The 24,803-nt window shown below is 49.3% G+C and overlaps 2 protein-coding genes across 4 annotated transcripts; both read right to left on the bottom strand.

Moving 5' to 3' along the window:
* Positions 1 to 1,316: 1,316 nt before the first annotated feature.
* Atp5me (ATP synthase membrane subunit e) lies at positions 1,317 to 2,518 on the bottom strand. 2 transcript variants are annotated; one of them, NM_080481.1, is made up of 4 exons: positions 2,396 to 2,446; positions 2,096 to 2,150; positions 1,797 to 1,895; positions 1,318 to 1,401 (listed from the first exon to the last, which is right to left on the bottom strand). In NM_080481.1, exons 1-4 carry the CDS (start codon positions 2,429 to 2,431, stop codon positions 1,376 to 1,378), a joined length of 216 nt encoding a protein of 71 aa, NP_536729.1. In that variant the 5' UTR covers positions 2,432 to 2,446; the 3' UTR covers positions 1,318 to 1,375. The 2 variants fall into 2 exon arrangements, with proteins under 2 accessions (XP_063128881.1, NP_536729.1); XM_063272811.1 differs by having other exon boundaries at positions 1,317 to 1,895; positions 2,396 to 2,518.
* A 5,661-nt stretch (positions 2,519 to 8,179) lies between these two features.
* Slc49a3 (solute carrier family 49 member 3) lies at positions 8,180 to 19,032 on the bottom strand. 2 transcript variants are annotated; one of them, NM_001107246.1, is made up of 10 exons: positions 16,241 to 16,632; positions 13,630 to 13,788; positions 13,172 to 13,385; positions 12,918 to 12,994; positions 12,358 to 12,495; positions 12,156 to 12,272; positions 11,611 to 11,763; positions 10,926 to 11,083; positions 10,484 to 10,593; positions 8,180 to 9,394 (listed from the first exon to the last, which is right to left on the bottom strand). In NM_001107246.1, exons 1-10 carry the CDS (start codon positions 16,385 to 16,387, stop codon positions 9,117 to 9,119), a joined length of 1,551 nt encoding a protein of 516 aa, NP_001100716.1. In that variant the 5' UTR covers positions 16,388 to 16,632; the 3' UTR covers positions 8,180 to 9,116. The 2 variants fall into 2 exon arrangements, 1 of the variants encoding a protein (NP_001100716.1); XR_005492981.2 differs by having other exon boundaries at positions 9,257 to 9,394; positions 10,484 to 10,589; positions 16,241 to 19,032.
* Between the last annotated feature and the right edge of the window lie 5,771 nt (positions 19,033 to 24,803).

Raw genomic sequence — 24,803 nt, 5'->3', positions numbered from 1 at the left:
CCTGCACTGAATGCCTGGGTGGGAATACCCTGTACTGAATGCCTGAGTGGGAATACCCTGTACTGAATGCCTGGGTGGAACCCTAAAGGAGGAAGCACAGCAGCTTTGTCTGCTCTTGAGGCTGTAGCTGTACAGGGGAGCCTGAGGGTAAAACAGAGGTGGTCCAATGGAACCTCACAAGACTAACCTCTGACATGGGCACTATCTGGCAAAGAACAAACTTATGGGAATCCCAAAGAAATTGTCCTCCCAACAGGCCAAGACTAACTGGAAGGAGGCATTCCTGGGAAGAGAGCACACCCAGCAGTCTGGGGGATGGGGTGGCAGATTTAACTCTAAGAGCCCCAGAGAGTGGGATACCATTTGGGGAGAGTAGAGGGGGAAAGCGGCTCTTCAGCCTCTAAAACCAAATATACAGTTTTGAAGTTTACATGTCCTGATTCTCACCACATCTGTAGATCAACTCAGTTTAAAGACAAAAACAGGCTCCAAACCTAGAAAAGTTATTTAAAGCACGAAACTGAGGAAGCAGGAACGCTTCCAGCTTGCTTTTGATTGCTGTGAGGACCATAACCAAAAGCAACCCGGAGGGCTTGCTCTATTTGGTTTACACGTCTCCATCACAGAGAACAACAGTCAGGACAGGAACTCAAGCAGGGGCAGAGCCAGGAACCATGGAGGAATACTGATTACTCTGCTTACTGGCTCACTTTTGCTTTCTTAAGAGGACCATCTGCCCAGTGTTGGTACCACCCAGTGGGCTAGGCACTTCCACAGATTAACCATCGATTAAGAAAATGCCCCACAGACATGCCCACAAGCCAAACTCTTAGACAATTCCTCAATTGAGGTTCCCTCTTCCCGGGCGTCTTGTTTGTGTCAAGAACTAAGTATCACCCCAGTTGGACACAGGAGCCCAGTCATCCAGGTCTCCTTGAATAGTTCAGCTTTAGATCACTTTGACCCATGTTACTGTGAAGGCATCAACCCCCACCTTTCCCCCTGTGCAGGGCCCTGAGCTGCAGACATAAGCAGAAGAGCACAGAGCAGAGCAAGCTGCAACCAGGAGGCTAGGCCACTCTATTACCCTGGCATCCCTGGGTCCCAATTTGGACTTACCACTGCACCCTTCAGTACTCCTCACATGCTTCTGAGCTTTACTTTGTATGTGTGTTGGGTAAGGATCATTAATTCCTTTGAAACTCCACACACCCCACCCCCACCCAAGCCCCTACAGGAGAAAAAGCCAGGATAGAACCACAGAGCTGGTGCCTAGCAGCAAACAACCAAGGCAGTAATGAGAGGAAGCCAGAGCATCACACAATGAAGCTTTATTCATCCTCAACGACAAGAGAAAAGCAAGATCACTGCCGCCTCACTTGAAAATGCTGACATCTTCAGCTGAAAAGTGAAAGGAGACCATGTTACACATCATACAGACTCGGGCCACCTTATGGGGGACTTCAGTTCTTAAACAATTCACAATCTAATTCCAAGGGAATCTAACTTCATCACTAAAACCATCCCTTGCATCCCCAACTGCCTTCTCCATCTGACTGGAATCTACAGGAAGTCAACAGAGAGGGGTCAGAGAGCCTGCTCAGCAGTAGCCTCTTGAAAGGAAAGGGAATTTGCAGATGCCACCCAAGAGAAGGGTAGTGTGCTTCCCCTGCTCCACAGGCTCTACGGAGGGCAGCACTGGACAAAAGCGTCACGGGATGAGGTAGCCCCTGGTCCACTAAACAGCAGCTACTTCCAGAAACCTCGTGGGTGTTGGGAGGGGCTAAAAACCATACCTTCTGCCAGTTCTCTCTCAATCCGTTTCAACTCATCTAGTCTCTTTTTTTCCTCCGCTGCTATTCTTCTCTCCTCCTCTGCCCGGGGTTTTAAGTAACCTGGGGAGTGGAAGCAATTAACTTCTTCCCTAAAAATGCTGCTTCGTGAAAAAGCCGACTCCAGAATCTCCGGATAGCTGTCCCCACCTGCTCCCCTCTGGCCTAGAATTATTTCCCTCCCGAGGAGGTGCTGGCCCGAGCAGTGTCACACAGCTAGGTGTCTCTCCCCGGAATCCCGCCCTCCCAATCCCCAAACTCACTGTAGCGCTTGGCGCCGTATGCCATGCCGAGGATCAGAGCGGAGTACCGGCCGAACTGCAGAACAAAACGTTAGAGCAGAAGGAACACCGGTGGGACAAGGGGATCGCAGGGTCGGAGATGGAGGAGGACTGGGAAAGGGAGCAATGGGCGGGTGTGTGTGCAAGGGTTGCAGGCCGGGGATTGCTTGGAGACCACAGCCGGCAGTCTCGAGGGTGGGCAATGCTAAGTCAGGGGAGGGGAAGGGAAAGGGGGCATACAAGGGCTGTGAGCACCGCGCAGTGACGGTGAAGGGGATTCACCTTGATGAGCGGAGAGACCTGAACCGGGGGCACCATTTTGTCCGTGACCTCCGCGCCGGAAGCTCACCTGGGGCGGAAGCCAGCAAGAACGCCAAGACGCCTCCTGAAGCCAGGAAAGCGCATGCGCCGTAGCGCAAATGCTTCCCCCTAGCGACTGGAGGATAGCAGTGCGTTCCCAAGAGGCTGGTTACCGCTTTCCCGTGCGAAGTCTCTGGGCTGTTAGTGCAAGATGGCTTCAGAAGGGTGGAGACGCAGAGCCTCGTTACTTCCGCATCGACGTGTGAAGAACCACAAGCCCTGGAATCCGTCGCCCACCTGTTGTGGACTAGACCAAGCAAACAATTCCTTCGTCTCTTGGAACAGACAAGAACACCTGGCCGACGGGGGCGGCCCAATGGATGCGGGGGGGGGGGGGGCGGAGGGGGGAGACAGGGCAGGAGATTACAGAACTTGTATTGGCTCTTCCTGAGAGGTCAGCAACCTTCCAGGGCTTTCCTGCAACTTCCAGCCTCGGACGCATATGTCCTCTGGCCAGTGTTTTCTCACCCAGAGTTAGTAACGCCCACCTCTGTATGTTTGGGGCCTTACAGGTATGGTCATCCAAATGGGGCTAACCCCTGGGTCTCCCTGCCCACACTCTCAGGAACACAGGTCCTGAGTCCTAATGACCTCATCTCCAGGCCTCGTGGGGATGAACCATGAGGCACCTAGATCGCCAAACTATCTTTCTGCAGTCCGTGTCCCTAGAGTGCGTACCTCTCTAGCAGCCATGCCCGTCTAGACCAGCAGTTCTCAACCTGTAGGTCATGATCCCTTTGGCAAACCCTTATTTTCAAAAATATTTACATTGTGACTCATAACAGTGGCAAGATTACAGTTATAAAGCAGCAATGTAGATAATGTTGTGGTTGGGGGTCACATAAAGAGCTGTATTAAAGGGCCACAGCATTAAGAAAGTTGAGAATCACTGGCCTGCACAGAAGTTGTCCAGGGATGGGGCAAGCAGGAGACAAGCTGATTACCAGCTGTGTCCATTACTGGCAAGCAGTCTCTGTGAACATCTGTCATGGTAAAGTTCGTAGCCACCCACTGAATGGCTGGCTTTACCCCAATGCCCCATAGTGATTTGAAATCTCCCTAAGGCTGTCGATTGAGCCATCTTCCTCAGTTTTGCTTTGTATCAGGGCTTGGAAAGGTACACAGTCTGTAGGGATGGGGTATGTTTTCCTGTCTCTTAAGTCCATATATATATGTATGTATATATATATGTATATATATATATATGGAGAACATAACTATGAATATAAAGTGGATAAAATGCAGCAATGAAAACTCCAGGACTCATAATAGGTGCTTAGCTCTCCTGGGCCGTCAGAAGAGGAGCCACACGTAGGTCCTGGAACTGTGCCTACTTTGGTCTAGAATCCAAGTCCTGGAACTCTTCTGTTGGAATCCTAGAAATTTTCCTAAACAGAGAAGAGAACGACCCAGGCCATGTGCACCACATACTCTTATCTTGCCTTTGGTACGTCTGATCTTCAGTTCCTCAAGCCCATCTCTACCTGAGCCACAGTGAGATTCCTGACCTCCTTCCGACTCACTGCTCCCCGAGGAAGCTGCAAAGGCATGCTGACCTACAAGGCACCAAATAAACTCTCTCACCTCTGTGGCCATCTGCACAACTGGTTAGATAACCTTGTGTGACCAAACAGGTTTCCCTCACTAAATCTTAAAATAAATCAGACTCCTTAGCAGCTCAGGCTTCCAGAACTGGACGTGACTCTGGGATCCAAGAGGAGTGTGGACCAAGGGCTGGGTGCACAGAAGCTACATGGAGCAGAGGCAAAGAGGCTTACAGTATACACACTGGCACAAGCATATACATGAATGGCTTGGCATCTGCTATAGCTAGGTGTCATTTATAGGCAGTAGGTTAAGGTAGGGAGTGGGAATACCCTGTACTGAATGCCTGGGTGGGAATACCCCAACTGAATGCCTGGGTGGGAATACCCTGCACTAAATGCCTGGGTGGAACCCTAAAGGAGGACTCACAGCAGCTTTGTCTGCTCTTGAGGCTGCAGCCGTATACGTCTCCATCACAGAGAGCAGTCAGGACAGGAACTCAAGCAGGAGCAGAGCCAGGAACCACGGGGGAACACTGCTTACTGGCTCACTTTTGCTTTCTTAGAGGACCATCTGCCCAGTGGCGGTACCACAGATATGAGAACTGCTTAGGACGCCACTAGGAGGATCCTGCACCTGTTGGAGACAGCTGTGTGCAGAATCTAAATATTCCCAGTGTGCTGCTATCTTTAGTGCTGTGCCCAGGCTCAGCCAAGGTCCTCCCTGGGGTCCTATCTCAAATTCAGAACTTACCACCCGAGGGCCTTTGCTCTCAACTATCCTTCCTACACCTGGACAGACTCCTACCTCTGGTAACGTGGAAGATGTCACAGTTTAGAAATGTACCAGGGTAGGGTTTGCCCAGCTATTAGATGCACAATCCTTCCCCACTTGTCCCATCTGTGGCTGCTACTTCCTGCTGTTCTTACCTGGCATAGGCCTCCAACTTATGGGACTGTGGGGGAATGTCACCTGCTCTCATTGTATTTCCTAGACTCCCTCATCCCATGCAGCCTGGAGGCCCACTCCCATATCTCCTGCCCTTATTCTCACCCCAGAAATCCAGTGTCTGGCACCAGTGACAGGATACACGTCAATTTGCTTCCTTGAACTTTGCCCATCAGATGTGTAGGAAACCTGAGGGCCATGTCAAGACTGGTCCCATTGCAGGCAGTCTAATCATCTCTAAGGCTCTTCTCCCTCAGAAATGTTATTGGCCCAGCTACAGAGGGGCCAGAAGTGGCAGCACAATGGGTCCTGGGTCTGCCAGTTAGCCAGGAAGTAGAAATCAGTGATATGAAAGGCTTGATACATCAAGAACAAAACAAATTCTTTACTAGGCTGAGGCAGCACAATCCTAGCACTAGGGAGGCAGAAACAGGCAAATACTCTGAGTTTGAGGCCAGCTTGGTCTACAAAGTGAGTTCCAGGTCAGCCAGGGATACACAGAAAAGCCCTGTCTTAAAAACAAAACAAAACAAAACCTAAGTTCTTGGATCAGAGCCATTCATTTGCTTGTCTAGAAAAGATAGCACTCTATCCTTAGCACCTAGCTTTCTGCTGCCCCAGCTGAGCCCAGTTGCCTAGGATGATGCCCTGCCTTTGGCCAGTAATGCTACACATGCCCTGGAGATGTAGCATCCTTGGCAGAGTAAAACCACCCAGAGCGTAGGCTGAGAGAAGGCGTATCTGAGTTACCACAACACTACCTGGGTTCACTCTGCAATTGTCTGGTCCTCTGGGGTGGCAGTCTTCAGCCTGTCCTTGTAGGAAGTGCAACCAAAGTCTGACTGTCTTATGGGACCAGGCACCATCTTAAGACAGGCAGGAGCTGGATCCTGGGCAGCTCAGGCGTGGTGAGCAGGTGATGAGAGGCTGGGAAAGGACATCCAAGTGTGTGTGTGTGTGTGTGTGTGTGTGTGTGTGTGTGTGTGTGTGTGTGTGTGTATTCACTTACACATGGATGTCTCTGTGTGTGTTTGCTCGTGTGATCATAAAGAATGGTGTGGGCGTAGAGATACAAGCCCTGCAGCTGCCATGGTGACAGACTGGGGAGAATGAGGGAGGGCCTGGACCTTCAGAAAACTGGATGCCAGAAATGAGCCCATCCTTGGAGTTCATTCGCCCTGAAGCCCTCTAAGATTGGACATAGCGGGCTGCTTAGACCCTCCAGTGTACAGTTCCTTCATCTGGAGTGAAGTCTCCCAAAACAGGGGGTGTCCCCAAGTGTTCCCCTAACTGCCTCAAAGCCCTCATCCTTGGCACTCCTGCCTCTCAAGACAGCAGGAAGACCAAGAAGATGGAAAACGGAACTGCATATCCAGAGGGTACTCTCCAATGTCTTCTCTAATTCTGAGCAGGACTCAGATCTGGAAGTTCTAGGGGAGTCTGCCTTTGCTCTCTGGGAACCCCTCACACAGCTGGTACTTGTCCCTTTGATGGAGCAGAGCCAGGTGTGAGGGGTAAGTGTAGGAGCTGGGGCACCAGCACTAAGTGACCAGCAACGCAATAAGTCTGGCATTGACTCTCAGCCCTTCACACTCATGGATAAGCACAGAGACAGCTTCATTGACAAAGAGAACCGGCAGGACACTTAACACTTCCCTGAATAGGTGTGACCTCTCCCTCAAGCAGAGCAAGGGCATTGCCCCTCAATGCTGATTCACCCTTTTATTTGGGGGTGTTATGGCCAGTTCTAGGTTTCTGTAGTTTCCCTTAGCTATTCCAAAGGACTCTACTCTCAGGGTTTCAGAGTAGCTATTCAAGGCCCTGGTTTGTTTAGACCTGGCAGAGTGTGTCCAGGTCCCAGAAAAACCTGGGATGGGTTTGAGGCAGGGACTGGGAAGGCAACCCAGTAGATGACAGCCAGTCCTGTTCCCCTCCCCGACACCTCCCTTAGACTCACCTTGTGGGCTTAGAAGAGGGTCTGTATGGGTGGGCCTGATCATCATCTCAGAACCAGATGCCAGCTCTTCTCCCACCCTCTCCAAGCCACTTCAGCTGACCCAGAGCCTGTTCTCTGATAGTTGCTCACCATGAGACATTCCTGGGTTGGGGGTGGAGGGGGAAGGGACTTTTGGTCCTACCTTAGAAGCTGGGAAAGGCAGTTACTTTTTATCTGAGATGGTGGTTCCCTAGTGCCTACCTTCCCTATACTTGAGAACATGTTAAATTCTCAATCCACAATTCATCCACACTATAAATTCACTGCCAATTGATAAAGACATAAACCACCCACCTAGACAAGATAAAATCGATCAAGTTCACCTAAATCTGAACCTAAATCTGAACCATCCTCCTCTGTAGACTCCATCTTGATCCCCCCCTCCTTCCTTCTCTTTCCTGCCTTACAAAAACTTTGTCCTGCCCAACTCTCTACCGTCCAATCATGTATCACCTTGACATTAACCTACAAATGAGTGCTGGTTTGGGGTCTACAGAACACCGACCCTGAAAAGAGACAGCACCTGGGCCCCAAGCCCACCTCACCAGCCCCTCTTGAGCTCTAACTCTAGGGCATTAAATGGCTACCCTGAGACCCTAAGAGCAGAGTCATTCAGAATAACTAACTGATTCCTGCCATTTGGACCTTCATTACCCAGGGTGCTGTTGTCTATCCATCTGTTGCTGCCTTACCTCCTTCTCATATGGACTACTAACACACAGCACTAGGAAAAAGAAACAGTCTGGTATCCCAGGCGTTTGCTTCTTACCCCATCCTGTATCTGCTGTGAGTCATGACAGGGACAGGGACATTCTAAAAGCCCAAGCATATCAGAGTACAGCTAGAGGCAACATTTCCCCAGAAGGATAGATCAGCACCCTGCCGCTGGCCAGCTCAGTAATAAAGCAGCGGACACTGAGAGAGGCAGGCCTATGTTGGGCCTCCCACAAGAGGAGCCACAAGAGGGAACTTTCCACTCTTCCTCAGAGCAGCCTAATTGGTCACTTTTCCACTCTCAAGACCAAAGGTCTACTTATGTTCCGAGCCAACAGGCTGAGTGCACATGAGATCCGCCCAACCCCCAGCCCCACTCCTGTGGCTTTTACAAGCCCAAGCATATCAGTGGGCAGCTAGAGGCAACATTCCCCCAGAAGGATAGATCAGCACCCTACTGCTGGCCAGCTCAATAACAGAGCAGCAGACTAAGAGGCAGGAATAAGGTCTAGGTTTCCAGCATGTCTATTCCATTTATTTACCACTCCCATCACTCCCACCAACACATTACTCACAGTATCCCACCCCTTTCTTCCCTCCATTTCCCTCTCTTACAGTTTCCCTTCTCCCACCCCTCTCCGCCCCACTTCCTCCAATCCCTCTTCTGACCTTACTTTGCATACATCCCCAGCCCCTTCCCTGGCCTGGCCCTTGGCCCACTGACCTTTTTCACCCCTGACCAGGTCAAACCAGAGTCTGGAACCCACTGAAAGGAGTTTGGTGCCTGTAATTTACAGTGTCAGGGCTGCTGGAGCCCAGGAACCTTGTCTCTCCTCCTCCTACCACCACCAACATGACTTCCCCCTCGATACCCCACCTAACTCACATGCTGGTGCTTGCCTTCATTGCTGTGGCTGGCAACCTAGACCACAAAGTGTTGAGCTCTATGCTTGCCCATGTGGAGGAGGAAGTATATGCTGCTCAATCACTCAATAAAGTTGGACACATAAACATCCCTAGGGGTGTTCATTGCAGGGAATGTGTTCCCTACTCTGCTCAGACCAGCTCACCACCCTCTGTGCTGTTTTAGAATCGGGCTCAGTGCCTGGTGAGACAGTGGAGACAAGTTCTTCCTACACCTGTCTGCCTCAGACCGGTCATGCCATAGCCTTCAGAACGCCCCAGGTCTTATGCCAGGAGTCTCTAACTCCCTCCCTTTGGCCCTGCACAGGCCCTCTTGCAGTAGCCACCATAAATATGGCTTGGCCAGGGTCCACCCTAACTGACTAGTATCCATTCAACAGCAGTTATTTTCAATTCCACCACAGTCTTCCTGAGGACCAAAAGGCCATCCTAATCATACCCTGGGTCTGTTAAGGACTGTGTGTCCCTGTCAGAGGGATTGCTGGCACAAAGAGACCCTAGCAACCCTATGCTTTACTAGACATTTCTGGTTATGGTCTCTGTCCATTCTGAGTGTCCTTTGGAGACAGAAGCAGGCCCAGGAGCTTCCTGCAAGGCGTCGTCTGGAGGTGTCAAGCCAGGAGTCTCAAGTGGTGCCACTTGGGTGGGGCTTTCATTTCTTGGATCCCCGGCACACATCATGGGTGAAGAGGATCCTCCAGACTCAGCCTCCAGGCGCCGGTATGGTGTGTTGAAGAAGATCACCAAGACACAGGTGAAAAGGGTACATAGGCCAGCCAGCAGCAGCAGGGACACTAGGGACACAAGCACAGGCCTGTACCTCAACTGTCCAGGCAGCCAGAGCCCCCAGTTCCCACCATAGTGAAGCCTTGGTAGACCTGACCCAGCTAACCCCAGTGATGGCGACCACAGAGAGGTCTGGAAATAGTACTGATGTAAACCTTCACTAGTTCTCAGAATGTTCCCAGACCCAGGCTCCAACAGGGAGGAATCATGAGTTATGGGACATGGGTGTGCCACTACTGTTCTACCCACTGTCATCTCCACATCTCCCTGCCTCTGTCTGCCTGCCTGCCTCCTGTCTGTCTTGTCTGTCTGTCTGCCTGCCTGTCTGTCTGTCTGCCTATCTACTTGCCTGTCTGCCTGCCTGCCTGTCTGCCTGTCTGCTTGCCTGTCTGCCTGTCTGTCTGTCTGCCTGCCTGCCTGTCTGTCTGCCTGCCTGTCTGTCTGCCTGCCTGTCTGTCTGCCTGCCTGCCTGCCTGTCTGTCTGTCTGCCTGTCTGTCTGCCTGCCTGCCTGCCTGTCTGTCTGTCTGCCTGTCTGTCTGCCTGCCTGTCTGCCTGCCTGTCTGTCTGCCTGCCTGCCTGTCTCTCTGTCTGCCTGCCTGCCTGCCTGCCTGCCTGCTTGCCTGCTGGCCGCTCTCTCAATCTTCCTGTCTCTTTGTATCTCTGTCTTTATCCCTGTCTATCTCTAATCCACTCCCACTGCCCCTTTTGTCTGTCCAGGTAGACTTTCTTTATAGCTCCCTCTCCGTGTCTCTGTATTTTTATGTGCATTTCTGTATTTCTGTTTCTGTCCTTGTCTCTTTTTCTCTCCAAGATCTCAGTCCTGTCTAAGATCTTAATCTATTTTCCTGGACTTTTGAAACACCTTACACAATGCTGGATTTGTGTCAGCGTCTTTGAGCTACACCCACAAGCAGAGCCTAGGCATCTGACCACACTATTTCATGCTTACACCAACTGGTGCTGCACTGGGGGATTAAGGAGCAATCAAGATCAAAGTTCTCAACTGGACCAGGCCTCCTACTATCCTTATCTTCCTGGTAAGATCTTCCTGGCCTTATCTCTAGGGCCAAACACTCACCTAGGCACAGACACTTACCTGTCCAGTCCAGAGGGTCCTCACCCTGCCGGCAGGTAGAGAAGGATGGGCCTGTTCGCCGCACAGTCACTGCCGTCAATAGCAGCATGATGAGCACGCCCTCGGCCTGCCTGGATACACAGGGCCCTCAGCCTCGGCAGAAAAACTCTCTGTCCACCATGTTTAATGTCATTGTGGGCAGGGAACAACATCTGTGCCAACCACTACAACCCCTGTTACTCCCGGAGCAGTACATTGTCCTTATCCACACCTGCCTTGCAGCTGGCCCAGGTTTGCACATGCAGCTGGCCCAGGCTTGCACACAGCAAGTACATGCTCATCCCTGGCCAGAGGAAGCAAGTTCCTAGCTTCATGGATCAGGAGCCTAGGACATGTGGCTCAGGCACGGTGAGGGAAAGAGTCCACGCCTTAGGAGAGGAGGTGAGTGTAACAGGATACTCACCCCAGGACAAAGATCAAGCCAGCAGAGGCACCCTCACCCACAGGAAACGAACACTCAACTGCCAGCTCCATGACCACAGGTGCCACCGAGAAGCCAAAGAGCCCAAGGAGAGAGCAGATGGCAGCCAGTGCAAAGGTCTGTCCCTGCAGCTGGGATACCTGGTACCAAGGGGTAGAGAAAAATGGAACAGGGATGGCAGTGAGACATGACACACACACCCTGCCCCCACCCCTGAGCTCCTAGACTGGGTGACATGAATGTGGCAGTGAAGCCACTTCTACCCAGGGCCTACCCTCAGGCATAAAACAGGTTTGACACCGAGTCACTTGCTCTTGGCAAGCCACCACTGTACCTGCTGCCCCCTACTCTCCTGCCCGCCATAGTATCCCTCCATCCTGGGTGGGCAGTCTTTGTTCTTTTTTTTTTTTAATTAACTTGAGTATTTCTTATATACATTTCGAGTGTTATTCCCTTTCCCAGTTTCCGGGCAAACATCCCCCTCCCCCCTCCCCTTTCTTATCGGTGTTCCCCTTCCCACCCTCCCCCCATTGTCCCCCTCCCCCCAACAGTCTGGTTCACTGGGGGTTCAGTCTTAGCAGGACCCAGGGCTTCCCCTTCCACTGGTGCTCTTACTAGGATATTCATTGCTACCTATGAGGGCAGTCTTTGTTCTTAACAGTCTCACCAGAGCGAAGGCCACGAAGGTCAGGGAAGTCAAACAGAGGCCTATCTTGGTGGCTTCGGTGAAGTGCTTGGTCCGGTCCACATACAGGCCTAGAAGCAGTGCCCCCAAAATTCCAAACACGATGAAGAGAGCCCCACAGAGGCCTGAGAACTCCTGGAAGTGTGGAGGGAACACTGAGACCTATCAGGAGGCAGGGAGCCTCCAGAGCTCCCTCGGGCATATACCATCACCAGGGCAGTTCCAAAGGACCAGGCCCGATGGCCCTGCCAAGCCGCCTCCTAAGGTGGATTTTCTGCAATGAGCACACCAATAAAGGGAAAGGGCATCACCACAGACAACCCACAGACCCTGGGTCCGTGCCTATCGCCCATGAGAGACCCATACCCGCCAGAGGTCATGGCCCCGGGATATATAAACAGCCATGACTACCACCTGCTTGAGAGGATGCTGATCTAATCTCTATCAGGGGTGAACACTGAGCGCTCAGAAACAGTAGGTAACCCTGGCAGAGGCAGAGCCATTCTTTAGACAGGGCTACTACTTACATTAGAGTAGCCGTTGGCACAAAAGATCTGTTCCAGGAGGGCTGAGAAGCTGGAGAAGACACCGATGCCACCACCGAAGCATACGGCCAGGATGACATAGGCCTTATTCTTCATGAGCTAGAGGGAAAAACAGCCCTTAACTCAGAAGCCCTAACAGGTTTCTGATCACAGCTTCCCTGCCCCCAGAGCCCACATCACCCACCAGTTTGAGCCCGTGGAGGAAACTCTCTGAAGTAGAGCTGGCAGCCCCTGCGGACGGTGGGGTAGGAGGCACACTCTCCCAGAGGCAGACAGTGGCCAACAGACAGGCAAGGGCAGCAGGAACGATGTAGATGCCAAGCTGGGGAGAGGTTCTGAGTGTCACAAAGAAGTCACACTGACATGCACCCCCCACATGTCTCAGTCTGTTTTGCCCACCTTAATAGCTGCCTCCTGCCTTTCATCTCCACAGAGTCAGCAAACCTAGGCCCTTTGGGGGGCTGTATCACTCCACCCCCCAGGTATTCTTCACTAGCTTTCAGAACACCACTCAAGGATAATTCCCTCCTTGATGACACCAGCCCAACTTCCCGAGGCTCCGAACTTATCGCTACATAAGAAGATGATGCTAACACATCCACGTATGTCATACCAGCAAATGTGAGTATATACCGCACCCGGGAACAACGACCTTAGGTGCTGTGTACACAAGTCTATGTATATATGCTCAAGCTCACGCAGCACACATGCCACATGCAAGATAATCAATCGCAAGGCCCTCACCATCATAGGGATGTCTTCTGCTTTCTTGACGAGGGCAGGAGACAGCACATTTGCTATTAGGATGCCCAGAGGATTTGCTGGATAGAAAAACAGTTGTATCAGATCAGCCGTGACAAGCCTCACCCCAGCCCTTGGGATGAATCCTTCCTGGTTTGTGCACCTTGGCCTTGGCCCAAGCCAGGGAGTAGATTACAGACATCCAGCAGGGCCTATGAGCTGAGCCCAGGTTGCAGAGGTCCCATCCCTGGACTCACACATGGTGCCGATCATGTTAGCTGTGGCTCGTTGGTGCTCTGGAAACCACAAGGCAGCCAGCTTGGCTGGAGAAGAGATGACCAGGGTCTGGGCCAGAGCACAGAGGCTCTGGCCACTCATGAAGAAGGCAAAGGGACTGGGGATCCTGACAGCCAAGCACGGCACAGCACGTAGCAAACTCCCAGAAAAATTCAGCCATGCACCCAGGATAGTCTGTAGAAATGGACAGTCAGAGATTAGATGCTAGCCTAGAGCCTCAACATCCGTATCTCCAGATGCCTATCCATAGCTTATAGGGACACCCCAATAACTACCTGCTCCCCGAAGCTGCTTGGCTGGGAAGCCTAGCAGGTGGGGCTAAGGGAGTCTAATCTGAAGGGATCAGGGTTTTGCACCCAAAGTCAAAGGGTCCCCAGCCCGCCCACCCTACGCAGGAATAGAATGGATTCTGACTTACCGCTCCACGGAGGCCAACAGAGTCCAGAACCCATATGGCTGCCATGCCAAATGGGATGGATAACACAAGGTATATTAGTGACAGCCAGTTGATCTGGTCCATGGACAGGGAGAAGTGCTGCGCTATGGTGTCTGCTACGGGCGCGAAGGTGAGCCAGAGCTATGGGATACATGGACGTCAGCTACAGGTCACAGACATCACCTAGCCATCTCTGCTCTGGCTGAAGCCTATGATCTCCATTTGGCTAGCTCAGGCGAGGAGCTGGGATGTAAGGGTAGCTGCGAAGGTTATAGGGACACAGCCTAATAGAAATTCGGGGTCACCCTGGTAGAGAACCGCGTTTACTCTGTTACAAACCAGGAAAGCAGACAGGCATGGACTACAGCCTAATTGGCAGTGGACCATGAACCAGCCTGGAGGCAGACACAGAGGCCAGAAACCTGTTCGGGGACTGCAGGACCACGAATCTAATTAGGATTGACTTGATTCTCTGAGGAAGCTGAAGTCAATCAATAGGGTTAGTGTCCACTGCCTGGGAGGCACTGTGTGAAAGGTGAGAGGAGGAGGAGAGTGAGCAGCTGGGACTTGGGTGTGAGCGATGAGACAGAGAAGCCAGGATCTCACTGGGTGGGATATCCTGGACACTGAGTAAGTCATAACACTTAAGGGCACAGTACTGGAGCACAAGTAAAAGAGGGAGAAATGGGAGTCAGGGCAGATGGTAGCCATGGATTCAAATTTCATGGTTGAGCAATGTGCTGAGACACAATGGATAAGGAACACATTTTGGGGAGATGATGAGGTTTGGTGGGTGGTGATGGATACTGATGCCTTAGAGGCTCGGGACATCCATAAGGATCAAGGAGGGGGCAAACAGAGCCAAGGACAGATGAGTTCAGAGCCCAGGACTTCTTTAGAGATGGGATAGAATCAATGGCATCTTTCTCTGCACATACTCTCCCAAAAGCAGAGGAGTGCAGAGTGGAGGAATTTTATTTTCTGGAAGAAGTATGGAAAGCTGGGTAGAGAGAAGGGGTCATCAAGCAGTAGAAAGAATATATACTGAGCATGACAGAGGGTCACACCCTCCAGAGCTGAACAGAGAGACCCAGGCTTCCCCACCACAAACACCGAGGTTGTGCAACGGCTGCATTTTCTTCCTCCCCCCCCCCCTCAGGACAACACAAGGAACAGATCTCCCAGGCTTAGAAAGCAGCTGATATAGGCCTAGCTGCCTCCTGCCTGACTTCTCAAAGCAGACAGGGTATGCTAACAGAACGTGTTCACAAGTCTCACAAGGTTGTCCTTGCTCCTCCCAGAGCTATGGCTCCACATAAAAGTGGGCAGAGAGAGCTCTAGCATGTGTAAGACAGCAGATAGGTGGAGGAAAAAAAAAATCCATCCACCTCATTGTACAAGAATAAGAAGGAAAATAACTTCAACCAGCTTTCAGTTTCATCCTGACTCAGCCCCTGATCTCCTTCCCATCCAAAACACCGTGCCATCTCTTGGTCTCATGTAAGCCCTGTTGTGCGTGCCCCCTCAGGCTGTTCTCTCAGAACCCTGGCCCCCCAGTCACTGCTACAGATGAATGATCAGGGACTTATGTTAGAAAGCATGACAAAACGTGAAGCCCCCGGTCATAATGGGGACCAAGCCAGGACCGTGACAATTCATAGAATCAGGGTTATATTCTATCTCCATTAGGACAGCAGGACATCACCCAAGAGTCCAGGAACTTGCTGCATCTACAAAAGGTAAAACTCAAGTAGCTTTCTCCATGTATCCTCAGACATCCACCCCAAACCAGTTACGTTTTCCAATGTTAGAAAGGGGACCTTTGAGCCAACCCACAGTGACAAGTCTCAGCAAAGGTAGCTACCCGGAGAGAAGTATCTGATATTGCCACCACGGTTAGTATCCTTGCATTCATACCTTTTCTCAAAGCTGTTTCTTCACAACCAGCACAGCAGGGGAAAAAAGAACAGGCCATGGGAATCAACCTAGTGCTTGTTCACATGGAAAGCCGGTTGGGAACTGAACCCATAGTGTGCTTGACACCCATCTACACCTGATATTAATGGTCACGATTCCGGCTGGGGCTCCAACTGTGACCAGTGGGCTTCATGGTCCCACATGCTTGGCACTATCTGAGCCACACTTGTTATAATTTATAGTTGTAAGCCCAAATGCTACCTATCCAGATGAGTGGCCACATGTGACCCAAAGTTCCTTTACAGGTTCTAGGGAGATCCAGCACCAGAAAGGTTCAGTCTCTGAGCAGCAGATGATAGCAGCTCCATGCTCTCCCTCCACTCAAACTCAGGTACTGTGTACCTGTGCCTGGGGAAGATCACTTGCAGGCTAACTGCCCCTGATGGATGAAGAGGGCCCCTAACATCAGCATTTGGGACATACGAGACAGTACGAGAAAGCAACATGTTTCTTTGAGACTAAGAGATCTGTTTCCCTGGCTGATCCATGCCAGGAAGGACAGGCATTTGCCCCTCTTCTACAACTTTTTGAGCCAAAGGAAGGTTTTCCGTGACGAAAACAATTGGCGCTGGGGCTGCAGGAAAGACCCAGCCCCGCCCGCCCAGCACCCTTGTACCATCGCGTTGGAGCAGCTCAGGAGGCTAACCACCAGCAGAAAGACCCAGCGGCGCGCATATACACGGGGACCAGGCAACGCGTCTCCGGGGGTCCCAGATGTTCCCGGGCTGTTGCAGGCTTCCAGTCGGTCCATAGTCCGGGCCATCCCAGTGTCTGCGGGCCGCCCACTTGCATTACACTGCAAAGCGCTGCAGCGGTGGGTAGGCTGTCCCAGGAGCAGGGCGGGGCGGAATGATCTGGTTAGTCTCCGCCCCGAAGGACAAGTTTGGTGAAAGGAAACCAGGATTACCCACAGACAGAAGCCGAGTTGAAAACCGGAGGGCAAAAATTTCCTTTTAAGAGGTAATTTGGATACAAGTGTGTATGGCCTGTACCATGAACACGTCCGCGGTGGTAGGTGCGGGAAATGGGTCTCTACTTCAGCAAAGTTTGCTTTTCCTTAAAGGTCTTCCAAATTCTTGAGGTTCACGAAAGGCCTGAGGCCAACCTGGAGGAGGAGACAGGGAACAGTTCCAAAAGCCTCCAATCCAGGCCTGTCACTAGACTCCTCCTAGAGGAGAAAGGCGGGGTGAAGGGCGAGGAAAGGCTGAGCCTAGTTACACCATCCCTGCCTTCAAGTCCACAGCTTCCTGAGTAGACAGCTTCCAGAGTAGGCAGCTCCTGACCTCACTTAAGACTCTTTAATTTGCCCATGAGTCACCCGACTCTGGCTTAAAGCAGTTGACAAGAGTCATCTGACACTCGCCACTGCGTTTAGTCCGACTTGTTAAAGAGAAGACCAGAGTGTCAAAAACCCTATTCAGACTCGTGTGAGTGAGTGAAGAGCTGGTAGGACCGAGAAAGCCGCGCTGTGAAGCAATAGGAGGACTGGCCAAGCAGGGGCAAGCAGGAGGCGACTTTCTCTCAGTGAGGAGGCTTCCCCCTTCTCACGATGGTCTAGCCCTCAGGATTACTATTCCTTTTTGTTCATTCCTTGGGCTTAGGGATTTGAGTTTTGAGTAGAAGTCTCAGTGGCATAGCCTAGCCTGGCCTCTACCTCCCGGTGTTCCTGCTGTTTTTCTTCAACATTGGATGGTATCACCTGTCAGCCACACAGGTCTGAACAAGCTTATTGTGTGGTTCCAGCCTTTGGCGTGTTCTTAGTGGGGCTGTGTACATGTCAGACGGATTCTCCCATTTGTAGGTGAAGCCCTGTCCAGTAAGGAGAAAATGAGCAAAACCTGGTGGTGGCCTGAAAGGGGCAGACCCACTCTGAGAACCATAAAGCCTGTGATCCTTGCCCTCTTTGAGGGCAAGACCTACCCGCCTTTGCCCTCCTCCTATGGCCTGGAGCTGCTCTGGGCTGGGACTTTGATGTCCTGACATTCTACCTGGGAGACTGAGAGGACAGGTCAGGCTTCACTGTTCAGGACCCTCGCTTTAGGTGGGAACATGCCTGTCACCAGCTTCTGGTTTAGGTAGTATCTAAGCCGATCACCAAAAGGAGCCATCACCACGGTTACCTCCTGTATTGCCACATCTCTAAATCTTTGATCCACCTCCATCCACACTCTCTTAGGGTGCTTGTGCTATATAGGTGAGTTCCACAAAGTTATCAAGTATAAGGTCAGTACGTAATCAACAGCTGCCTTCCTAAACACGATACCAATGTGGGGGATGTGGAAATCAAAATGAAACATAGTACATTCACGATCTCAGTACGGTCAAAAAAATACTCAGCAGCCGGACTCTGGTGGCATATGCCTTTAATCCCAGCACTTGGGAGGCAGAGGCAGGCGGATCTCTGTGAGTTTGAGGCCAGGCCCCGGCTACAGAGTGAGTCCCAGGACAACCAGGGCTACATAGAGAAACACTGTCTCGAAAAACAAAAACAAACAAACAAATGAACTATATAAAATATTTAGCTGTAAACAGGTATGGCATTAATATGCTAAAATTGAACAACACTTATGAAATAAATCAACGAGAGAAATGGACAAGTATACCTTATTCCCATAATGAAAGACTCAGCATGCTAGCTAATATTAGTTTTATCTGACTTGGCCTGTAGGGTTAATGCGGTTTCTATCAAGAGGTTTTTCTACACAGCGATTGCAAGAAAATATTTGCAAACCGCAGATCTAAAAAAGGACTACTACATGGTGTTTTTAAAATCCAGTTAAGGATATGAGCAAAAGAGAAAAAAAACACGGGTGGCAAATAAGGCTTAATGACAAACTTCATTAGCCACCAGAAACATTTGACGTAAAACCACAGTGAGCAGGCTGGAGAGATGGCTCAGCGGTTAAGAACACTGACTGCTCCTCCAGAGGTCCTGAGTTCAAATCCCAGCAACCACATGGTGGCTCACAACTATCTGCAATGGGATCTGATGCCCTCTTCTGGTGTGTCTGAAGACAGCTACAATGTACTCATATATAACAAATAAATCTTAAAAACAAACAAACAAAAAAAACATACGGTGAACTCCTGATGGTGGTGGAACATGCCTTTAATATCAGCACTCAGAGGTAGGTGAATTTGAGTTTGAGGCCAGTCTACACAGAGAAACCCTGTCTCAAAACACAAAACAAACAAACAAACAAAAAACCCACACTGAGCTAATACCGTAAAATAAAAAATACTGACAATTCTAAATGTTGTCAAGGCTGTAGAAAACAAGTCGGAAGCTTCCTTCTTGTAGAACTAAGAATGTAGCTATAACTCAGCCATTGCAGTCATGAGCTTTATCTGCAAGAGATAAAAACCTGCAGCAGCTTCATTTGTGATCATCGAAAACAGTGTCAACACCCAGGTGTCTGTCCTTCAGTTATCGAGTGGTCACAGCAGTAGAGGCACCGTGGAATATTACTCAGGAACGAAGGGCTAAGACAACAACCTGGATAGACAGAGTGAGGGGAAAGAAGCCAGCCCTCCAGGCTATATGCTGTGTGTGTCCATTCGCAATGGTCTCCTATTATCTGGGTGTATTTCCCAAGTGTTTTTGTGCTAGAAGCTTTGCCGTCAAAGTGGTGATGTTGAGATGGAAGAGACTTTAAAACCTGGGTCCTAGAGCAAATCTTCAGATCATTTGAGGTGCTGCTTTTGGAAGACACATAGCTCTCCAATTCTCATGGGACCCCTTAGCTGGTTCTCAAAAATTATTTAAAAAGAGCTTGGGTGCTAGGGACTTAGCTCAGTGGTGGGACACTTGTTTAGAACAGGCAAGACCCTGAGGTCCACATCCAACACTGGAAGAAAAAGGGATGGGGAAGGGAAGAGAGGACCAATCTTAGCCCATCCACTCACTCTGGCTTCCTCTCTGCCAGCATGATAACTGGCTCTAGCAATGCTCCCTTCATTGTGACACCATTCACCAATAGGTACTCACTAGCATTGACATGACGGCTGGGCCAAACGCTTGACCCTCCAGCACTGTGTAACAAACAAAAGCTCTTTTCTTGTCAGGTTACCCAGACTCAGGCACCTCATCACAGCAACCCCAAATAGACCAACACAATATTTATGTAACTTTTTTTTAAGAACTGGAGAACAGATTGGTAGTGGGTCAGAGACTTCGTAGGGAGGGAGAGGGTGGGTTGTGAAGGTGCCATAGAAGGGCTTTGTTATGTTGATGATATCCTTTATGTGGCCATGGAGGTGGACACACATGGGACACACGTAGGATATAGCTATGTAAAGTTCAGAAACTACAAGTAAACAAGCAGAAACAAAGCCAGAGAGGCTTAGGGAGATGAGTGGGCCACCAGTGCCCTGTCAAGGCTGTGGTACTCAACTCTTGTGTCCTATGAGCTGTCACCTTTACAAAACAACAGAAAGGTTCTTCCCCTGCCACCCTGTATGTGTGTGTGTGTGTGTGTGTGTGTGTGTGTGTGTGTGTGTGTGTGTAGAATCTACAATTATTTCAACGCGGCGAATTTAATTGTAAGAAACCCTGTGACATAGGACCTGCATTTGTTTGCAGATGATGACTTTTTATTCTCTTGTAGTCAATGTGACCATTTTGCTCAAATCTCAACAAGTTACCATCCTCACACCTTAGAGGGAGCTACATGTGGGAGATGCCCTTGGCAATCACCAAAGGAAGCCTGGCATCTTCTGGGTGGCCATCTCCAGGGGCTTATCATTCAACCCCTAGCCATGGTGAAATCTATGTTCAGTGTCTTTCCCTTCATTTAAAGCCAACGTCGAATTTCTTCCAGCATTTCAAACCAGCATTCTTAGGCCAGTTGGTCTTCCCCCAAATAGCATCTTATCAAAAACTCAGTAACTGCTACAGTTGGAGCATGAGGCTTGGCCCCTTTTTTTCCTGGGATACTAAGAGGAATTAAATACTCTCTGAGATGAGATGAAGCCAGGAGCTCTGCCTGGTTATTTACTGGTATTGGGAATGTCTAGGGCAAGGGCCTCCATCTGCCATTCCAAATGTTTGGGTAGTGACTGGCTGTATCTTGGGAAAACAAGGGCGGAGGAAAGACAAGCCCTTCACCTATGGGACATTCCTCCACCCAGGCTTTCAGGTACCCACATACAGCTGTGTAGAGCCTCCCAGACCTATCTGGTTCCTACAGCATGCCTCCCTCCTGTATCTATCCAGTGACTCACCTGTACCTCACTAATCTAACCAGGACTCACCTGCTGGAAAGCCACAATGATACCCACCCTCATATGTCAGCATATCCAGGCTCTCAGGTACCTTAATCTGACTGACTGTGACATCAGCCTCATGGCCATGGAAATGGATCCATTGCTAGAACATGAGCCTTTTTGTTTCCTTTTTTGAGAGAGGTCTCTGATCGTTGTTATGTGGGATCTATTTGGGTCCTACGGTAAGGCCCCCAGATGCCTACTTCTTCCCTTTCCCATCAAGCCCCAAAGCTCTTACAAGCCCCAGGATGGAAGCCAGAAAGTCGCTGTAGTCCAGCTTGTAGCCCATACCCCAGGACTGCATGGCTCCAGACCTATTAGTCCCTTAAAGAAGTGAAATCTTTTTTTTTCTTTTCTTTTTTATTTTCGGAGCTGGGGACCGAACCCAGGGCCTTGCGCTTCCTAGGCAAGCGCTCTAACCACTGAGCTAAATCCCCAACCCCAAAGAAGTGAAGTCTTGGGTTGGAGAGATGGGTCAGAGGTTAAGAGTACTGGCTGCTCCTCCAGAGGTCCTGAGTTCCATTTCCAGCAACCACATGGTGGCTCATAACCACCTATAATGAGATCTGGTGCCCTCTTCTGGTCTGCAGGCATACATGCAGGCAGAATACTATATACATAATAAATAAATAAATAAATAAATACATATTTTTTAAGAAAATTAATAAAAGGGCTGGAGAGATGGCTCAGAGGTTAAGAGCACTGGCTGTTCTTCCAGAGGTTCTGAGTTCACTTTTTTTTTTTTTGGTTCTTTTTTTTTTTTCGGAGCTGGGGACCGAACCCAGGGCCTTGCGCTTCCTAGGTAAGGGCTCTAACCACTGAGCTAAATCCCCAGCCCCGAGGTTCTGAGTTCAATTCCCAGCAACCACATAATGGCTTACAACTATCTGTAGAGGGATCTGATGCCCTCTTCTGGTGTGTTGGAAGACAACAACGGTGTATTCACATACATAAAATAAAAATAAATCTTAAAAAAAAATAGAAAAAGAAGTGAAGTCTTTGGTTTTCCCATTTGTATATGTAACATTAGGCGTTTTCTGCTTAAGTGTGGTGTGAGATAGCAGATGTGTTTGTGCTAATGAGGGGTGAACACAGATCCTTGTACAGGCCATGCTAGTCTCTACTATGTAGTCACACCCCCAGCTTCTGTACCTTTGTGTAATAAAATCTGATGTCTACACTGTGCATTTATCTTAGACTGAAACTGGAGTTTAGTCTGTGTTAATGTATCACATCCTTGGATAACATTTAGGTTTTAGTATGGTCTGTCCTTGTGCATATAGAAATGACTATATGCTTTTTTGTTTAAGTGTTCAGGGGCTCCGTTTTCAAGAATATGCAGACATAAAGAGAGCTGTCTCTTCGGGGGCTGGAGAGACGGCGCTGCAGTTGAAGAGCACATGGTGCTCTTGCACAGGACTCTAGTTTGGTACCTAGCACTTCCACGGTGGCTCGCGACCATGTCAGCTCCAAGGTTTACAATGCCTCTTCTGACGTCAACCAACACCAGGCACACATCTGACGCACATCTATACATACAGGCAAAACACTCCTACACACGGAATAAAATAAATGAATAAGACCATAATTTTAATTATTTAAAAAGAGCATCCCTTTGGTGTGGTGTTGAATGAGCACATGTTAAATAAGGAACATGGAGGGTCTTGGCTCTAACCATTCATAAGCCCAGATAGCTGTCCGAATTTACACACGTGAGTAACAGGGAACACAAGAGTCCTAGGCACAGACAAAACATTTGGTGCTCAAGGCAAAGCAACTGGTTTTGTAATGGTTCCTCAGCTGGTCTGATAATGCTGGTATATACATTGGGGTACACTTCTGATAATGCTGGTATACACATTGGGGTACACTTCTGATAATGCTGGTATATACATTGGGATACCCTTCAGGAGACTCTGGTTAGAACAAGCCCACCATCCCCCAACCTGGACTGCAGTGACCTCCTTATCTCCCTTCCAGAGATTTATACTCTGAAATCTATGTCGTCTTTGTTTCAGGAAGGAGAGGGCAATCTCCCCTTAACTCTGGCAACTCCTCATCCTCACTGTTCCAAAGTCTAGGAAACAAACATTCCTATATTGGATGAAACTGCCCTATTGTGAGGACAGAGACTGTGCAGTAGCCTGAGGTGTTCATGGAGGGTAACTCCCTAAAAGGATCTAATGTGAATTGGGTTTTGAATTCACTGTGTGAGCATGGCTATGACTGTATAAAGTAAGCTGTGTGTATGGTGTGTGTGTGTGTGTGTGTGTGTGTGTATGGGGTGTGTGTGTGTTCTTTAACTTTACTGTTGTTTCCATGGGAGTAAATAGGCAACATTTCATTTTTTAATCAGTCCTAAATGTTTTGTAGTTTCATATACATACATATATATATATATATATATATATATATATATATATATATATATATTCAGACACAATTCGCATGGAAGCCATTTAAAGTACCCAGATAGGGCCAGCAAGATAGGTAAAAGCCTATGAAAACCTGAGTTTGGTCCCAGAACCCATGTTAAAAACCCAGAATTGGGGTTGGGGATTTGGCTCAGTGGTAGAGCGCTTGCCTAGCAAGCGCAAGGCCCTGGGTTCAGTCCTCAGCTCCGAAAAAAAGAAAAAAAAAAAACAACCCAGAATTGGTGGTGTATATCTGTAATCCCAGCACTTCTGGAGTGGAGAACTGCTCAGAAGTTCACATGCTAGCTAGCCTGTGGTAGGCACTGCAGCATAAACAACAAAGACCCTTTCTCAGTCATGTAGAAGCAGAGAACAATCCACTCAAAGTTGTCCTTTGGTCTCCATACACACACACACACACACACACACACACACACACACACACACACACACAGAGGACACACAGGTGAATAAAAAAATGACAAAATTCAAGGGAATATGTTGGTTGGAGCACGGTGCCAGCCCCTGGAATGCAGAGGAGAGAGAATCCATAGTTCAAAAGGTCATCTTCAGTTATTTAGAGGGTTAAAGGCCAGCATAGAACCCTACCCCCCCAATTTTTTTAAAAAAAGGAAATTCACAAGTTTTAGATTTTTATGTAGTTACCACTCAAATAGTTTTATATCGTCACTTCAGAGAATGCTAATGTTCACTCACAGTTGCACAGTCACTCTTGACAACCATGTATCTGTCTCTGTTTCTATGGATTTGCCTGTTCTGAACACTTATCTTTAATAGAGTCATGTAATATGTGGCCTTCTGTCACACTTGTGTGACTGGCTTCTTCTGCTCATCATAGCACTTTCAGGTTCATCTATATTGTGGCAGCCACTTTTCCTTTACTGCCAAATAATATTTTACTATAAGTATATGCCACATTGTATCCATTCACTCACACCCTCATTCATTCACCCATTGATACCTGGAATGTTCCCACTTTAGGCACACTGAAAATGTTGCCATTCTGAGTACTTATATATAGGTTTTGTGTAGACACTTTGTCTTCATTTCCCCTAGTTCTATATCTAAAGAGGGATTGTGGAGTCTCATGTTTATCTTCTTGTTTTGTTTTTCGAGACAGGGTTTCTTTGTGCATCAAGGCTGGAACGACTACTGGATTCTTGGACTTTCCATTGAGAGACAGCCTTTGTTAGACTAGCTGGGCCACAGCCTCTAGGCCACTGTATATGCAGAAATCCCATAAATATAGATTTATTCTCTCAGCTCTGTTCCTCTAGAGAATCCAGATTAACACACTGGGTTGGGTCCCAGTGCTCATGGCATCTGTAACTCCAGGTCCCAAGCATCAAGCATGCTCTTCTTGACTTCTGAAGGCAGTGCATACACATGGTGCACAGACGTACATGCAGGCAAAATACCCATAATACATACAATAGAAAGCAATCTAAACATACAAACCACTTTGTTAGTGCTTGTACT

The sequence above is a fragment of the Rattus norvegicus genome, chromosome 14 (assembly GCF_036323735.1).
Source record: "Rattus norvegicus strain BN/NHsdMcwi chromosome 14, GRCr8, whole genome shotgun sequence".
Taxonomy (NCBI): domain Eukaryota; kingdom Metazoa; phylum Chordata; class Mammalia; order Rodentia; family Muridae; genus Rattus; species Rattus norvegicus.
The sequence above is the reverse complement of the archived record's forward strand: the minus strand, read 5'-3'. Positions and strand labels throughout refer to the sequence as shown.